Raw genomic sequence first — 5,210 nt, forward strand, 5'->3', positions numbered from 1 at the left:
TTTTTTTTTTTTTTTTTTTTCATGTTTGGTATTTATTCTATCGTTTTCTAATGCAGGAAAGCCAACACCGGTTGTTAAACGGAGGAGGGAGAATAAGTGCATACATATAAGACGGGCTTCCACACAGATTCCGTCTACCAAATTCACTCACATAGTAGTGGTCGGTTCAAGATGCCGTACAGTGGGACTGAACCCGAAACCATGTGGTTGCAAAGCGAGCTTCTTAATCACACAGCCATTCCTGTGATAAATATTTTTTAAAAAATTAAAAACATAAATTACATAAACACGTCTTGACTGTCCGGCTGCACTTCTTGCAACTAAACATTAAATGAGAGAGAGAGAGAGAGGTGAAGAATGGTCCCGGGACAGAATAAGACAGCCAGCGTTGCAGTTCAGTTCCAGAAAACTAAAAAAAGAACAAAAAAATGGTCTGGATTACCGAAACGAACACTTGAGAAATAAAAGTATAGCCACATAAAATAGATTGTGTGAGTGAACACCACATTCGTGCATTTGTAATACATTAAATATAATTATCAGTCCTAGATATGAGTTAGATTTAACTTTGATCTGAAAGACTATATAAAGAATAGTTTCGTTAGCTGTGAATTAATTTCCCGTTTCCAGTCCTAATTTTTTATCGTCCCCGTCTGCCTGGCACACAAATGGCTCAAATAAACATTAACCAAGAAAACCAGTGAGTCTATATTTAACACCGTTTCTTTCGGTCATTTCAAACATTTCTTGATTTTATTCGACTTTTATTTATTTTTCAGTTTGCTATAATGAAATTAACATTTAATCAATTATCCTTAATTTTATATCAAGGTAAATTTTATCGACTTCATCCGTCGATCCGGTTTCTTTTCCACACCTCACCTGGCCCTTGGCATACCTTTAGCGGACACTCGGTGGCAAACAATGATATCAAGCCTCCTACCTGGGTACAAACCTTCTCCTGTCAGTCATAGAAACCCCTGAAGGGGTTATTCACGCTACACTTACCCTGACTACGTCGTATTTAAAAGTAAACTTGAATACTTTTTAAGATTTCTTGAAGAATCCCTTCGATATGGTTGAAGATATTCCGTTAGATAATATTTCGTTAAACTTTAATGAAGCTAATGGTTTCAACTTGTTAACCTTTATGGAGCTAATGGTTTCAAGACTTCTAAAATAAACGATACATTATAGCAAACGAAAATATTCAATATCCGCTGTAGGTTCCCTGCATATTCATGTTTGTGTATAATATCAGGTAAGGTGCGAGTGCAAGGGTTCCAAAAGCAAAACCGTACAGGTATCCCATTATTTCATGCGTCCTTTTCTTATTTAAGACGATAGGTGAGTCTTATTTGAAAAGATTAGGCAGTTGTTTCTAGCACGTCCAATATGTCCTTTTCAAAAACAAACTGTTACGGTGTGATTTAAATGTTTTCCTGTCCAAAGCATTTTCGTAATTTTATCCCAACCGTGCATGCTTATTTTCAGACCTTTATTTAGCCCTCATTTCATATGTTTTGAGTAATATAAAGCTTTCCTTCCATAAGTCCCAAGCTACTCTGGTTGTCGTAAAAGAATGGGAATGAGTATCATATACGACACATGGCAACCAAGAAACTGTTTTGTGTATCATACGTGATAGAGGGGACGGGTTTGGGATGGTGTTGGCAACTGTTTGTAGCATGTTCAGCTGCTACAAAGTGGAGTTGTCCACTTGACCAAATAGCAGCTAACATTTCCACATGTCCTTGCATCTACTCTTTACTCCTAGGTGAACTGAAGCTCATAAAACGAAGTGCTCTTCCTTGAACAGTGGAACTGATGTTAACCAGCAGACTAAGAGTTGATGATTCAGTACCTTATTCAGTCAGAGATTTCACTTCTACCTTGCGTTTACAATAATGTTCAGTTCAACAAACATGATTGGTTAGTTATTATTTCTGGCAGGTTGTGCAACTAACCAGACATGTTTTTGCAGAATGTTTGAAATGAATAATCCTACTTGTATGACAGTAACAATCATTTTACAACAATCCCGCTATGTCAAGCGAGGTGACACAAGCATACACAGCCACATATACACATGTATACATGCATATGACCATCCAGGCGTAGAATCCATGCCAAAGCTGACATGGAACATGATGTAACCCATACCTGCATTGAAAATAAATGTTAAATGATGATGGGCTTCATTCAGTTTCCATCTACTCAAGGCTTTGGTTGACTCAACAGTTACATAACTACTATTGTCTATAAATTTAGATATTAACTTTAGATATTTCCAAGACCAATCTTCACCTGTAATCATTGAATGATATCTCTGCTATGATTTTCTTATCTTTTTCAGGTTTAAAATCATTTCGTGACTTCTGGCTATTTTGATGGCTTAAATGTTCATAACCCACAGCTTGAAAGCTACCGATAGCTATTTCGCATCACTCTTAGTGTCAACTCTATGTCTATAACAGAAAATACTCAACTTTGGATTTGTTCTCGTAACTGGAACAAAGGGTCCACACGAGAGAAACATAAGAGTTTCAAAGAAACGTTTATAACATAGAAATTCATGGCAACCTGTATGCAGGAATTACCGAAATCCAAAGCTCTGGCGCAGCGTTACCTTTCTATCCATCATATGTCTCCAAAAGAAACTAACAGCTATGCATGCCGAGTCTTGAAGAATTTATATTCTCTTTGGCAGGATCAGCTTCTGTGTGATGTGGAGATCCAAGTTGGCACCAAAACCTTTTATGCCCATCGTAATGTATTGGCTGCTGGCAGTTCTTACTTTAATGCCATGTTTACCAGTACTTTAGTAGAAAATGACCAGAAAGTCATCACATTGCAGGGATTACAACCAGAATCTTTTCAAAGTCTTCTACATTTCTTTTATACTGGTAAGTGGTCTGTCTTTTTGCTCTTCTGACCAAAATAATTTTGTTGTAATTTATTTGAAATATAAATGAAAGACCATTATATTTTCTTGTTGTTGTTTAGTATCAGGTCAACTTTCATTGAGCAAAACTATGGCCAAAGGCATTCCAGTTGTGATCGCTTTATGCACGTGTGTGTGTCGTAGACTCTGATGATGATGATAGCATTTATTAAGGTTGTTCAGTTTTTTCCAGTTGATCAAAAGACCGATTGAGTAAACAGAACCATGAACACACCTATAATACATATCAGAAACAGCCATAAGACTGTGAAGCACTAATAACTAAATATGGAAAGCCTATTATTTATGCCTTTTCTTGTATATCACTCTGTGTAAAAGGTAGCAGATTAAGAGGGGGATTAACCATGGATTTACAAAATTGACTGGTGATGGACTTCAACTTTGGACCTTGCCTTGGGATTACCTGGGGTTCTATACCAATCTGAAAACCTTTTCTTAGTCTGGTGTATTTGTATTAACAGATAGCTTGAGAATTATTTTACCCAGATTGATAATCTTTTATCAATAACTCCTCATTTTGATATTTATAGTGCATGCGGCTGTATTGATTAGATTATCAGGTGTTGTTATACACCACTGATTACAATGCCCTTCCTCGCCTTATTGTATCATTCAAATGATGCTACCTTGCTAGCTAGGTGACCAGGCCAACATTCCTCCTGAACAGAATGCTATTCCATCACAGGGTGAACCATTTGCAGGTGAGTGGACTGGAGCAATGTGAAATGATGTTTTTTTTGCTCAAGAACACAATCCATTGCTGGTTTGGGAATCAGAAACACAGCCTTGCAGTCTCGAGTGCAATCCTCTAAATGTTAGGTCACAGAGCTTTACATACAGTTTGAAAAGTTATGAGGTTTCACACAAGTAAATTAATATAGAAAAAAAAACAAAATGAAGAAAATATTTTCAGAACTATTTTACCATGGATAAAAAAGAGAAAGTATTTACATATCTATACATTTCATCATCATCATCATTTTAACATCCACTTTTTCATGCTGGCATGGGTCAGACGGAATTTGTCGAGGTAGACTTTCTACAGCTGGATGCTCTTCCTGTTACCAACCCTCAAATGTTTTCCTGCAGGATAATATAAGGTATATACATAAAGCCCTACTTCATCTGATGTGTGCCAACGTGGAAAAAAACAGACATTTAATGGTGATGATGATGATGATGACAATGTTTTATAATTATATTGTTTCCTAAATATGTGTGTTTTTATTAATAATTTCAGGTCAAATTGAAGTAAGTACTGAGAATTGTCAGGATCTCCTGTCTGCGGCTGACATGTTTGATGTCACTGAAGTGTTGGCATTCTGCTGTGAATACCTCAAACAACAATTGTCTGTTGACAACTGCATTGGTATGTAATGGTAGTCTTTGATTTGTCTCATTCCTCTTGATGTACATCTCGTGACGTGGGGTGGCGGTAGGGGAGAAAACGGTTGGAATTAGTGAGTGATTGAGGGACTGAGTGTTAGGGCTTGGTATAGAAATGAGGAGACCAAACCATATGTATAATAATAATAATAATAATAATAATAATAATATGAGGGCAGCAGTTTTAGGGGAGGGGATGAGTTGATTACATCGACCCCAGTGTTCAACTGGTACTTAATTTATCGACACTGAAAGGATGAAAGCAAAGTCGACCTCGGTGGAATTTGAACTCAGAACATAGCGACAAGCAAAATACTGCTAAGCATTTCGTCCAGCATGCAATAATGATGATGATGATGATGATGATAATACTTTCTACTCTAGAATGAATATGCATGTGTCTGTCTTGCAAGGTACTTGGTGACCCTGTCAGTGCTGGTGCCATGTAAAAAGCACCCAGTACACTCTGCAAAGTGGTTGATGTTAGGAATGGTATCAAGCCATGTGAGAACAGACAATGGAACCTAGTGTGGCTCCTGGCCTTGCCAGCTCCTAGCAAACCATCCAACTCATGCCAGCATAGAAAAAAGATGATGATGTGTGCATACGTATGTATGAATGTGCATGTATATATATATATATATATATATATATATATCATCATCATCGTTTAACTTCTGCTTTCCATGCTAGCATGGGTTGGATGATTTGACTGAGGACTGGTGAACCAAGTGGCTACACCAGGCTCCAATCTCATTTGGCAGAGTTTCTACAGCTGGATGCCCTTCCTAACGCCAACCACTCCGAGAGTGTAGTGGGTGCTTTTACATGCCACCGGCACGAAGGCCAGTCAGGCGGT

General features: G+C 37.6%; 1 protein-coding gene across 2 annotated transcripts in view; it reads left to right on the forward strand.

Moving 5' to 3' along the window:
• The first annotated feature begins 596 nt into the window (after positions 1–596).
• Positions 597–5,210, forward strand: part of LOC106871592 (actin-binding protein IPP) — an 8,950-nt gene continuing 4,336 nt past the window's right edge. Inside the window, exons 1-3 of one of the 2 annotated variants that reach the window (XM_014918109.2) lie at positions 597–700; positions 2,357–2,906; positions 4,206–4,334. In XM_014918109.2, coding sequence (XP_014773595.1) covers positions 2,576–2,906; positions 4,206–4,334 — 460 coding nt within the window. In that variant the 5' untranslated portion in view covers positions 597–700; positions 2,357–2,575. Of the gene's footprint in view, positions 701–916; positions 1,031–2,356; positions 2,907–4,205; positions 4,335–5,210 lie in introns of those variants that run through there. The other variant, XM_052969160.1, reaches the window with a different exon arrangement.

Source organism: Octopus bimaculoides, chromosome 7 (assembly GCF_001194135.2).
Source record: "Octopus bimaculoides isolate UCB-OBI-ISO-001 chromosome 7, ASM119413v2, whole genome shotgun sequence".
Taxonomy (NCBI): Eukaryota; Metazoa; Mollusca; class Cephalopoda; order Octopoda; family Octopodidae; genus Octopus; species Octopus bimaculoides.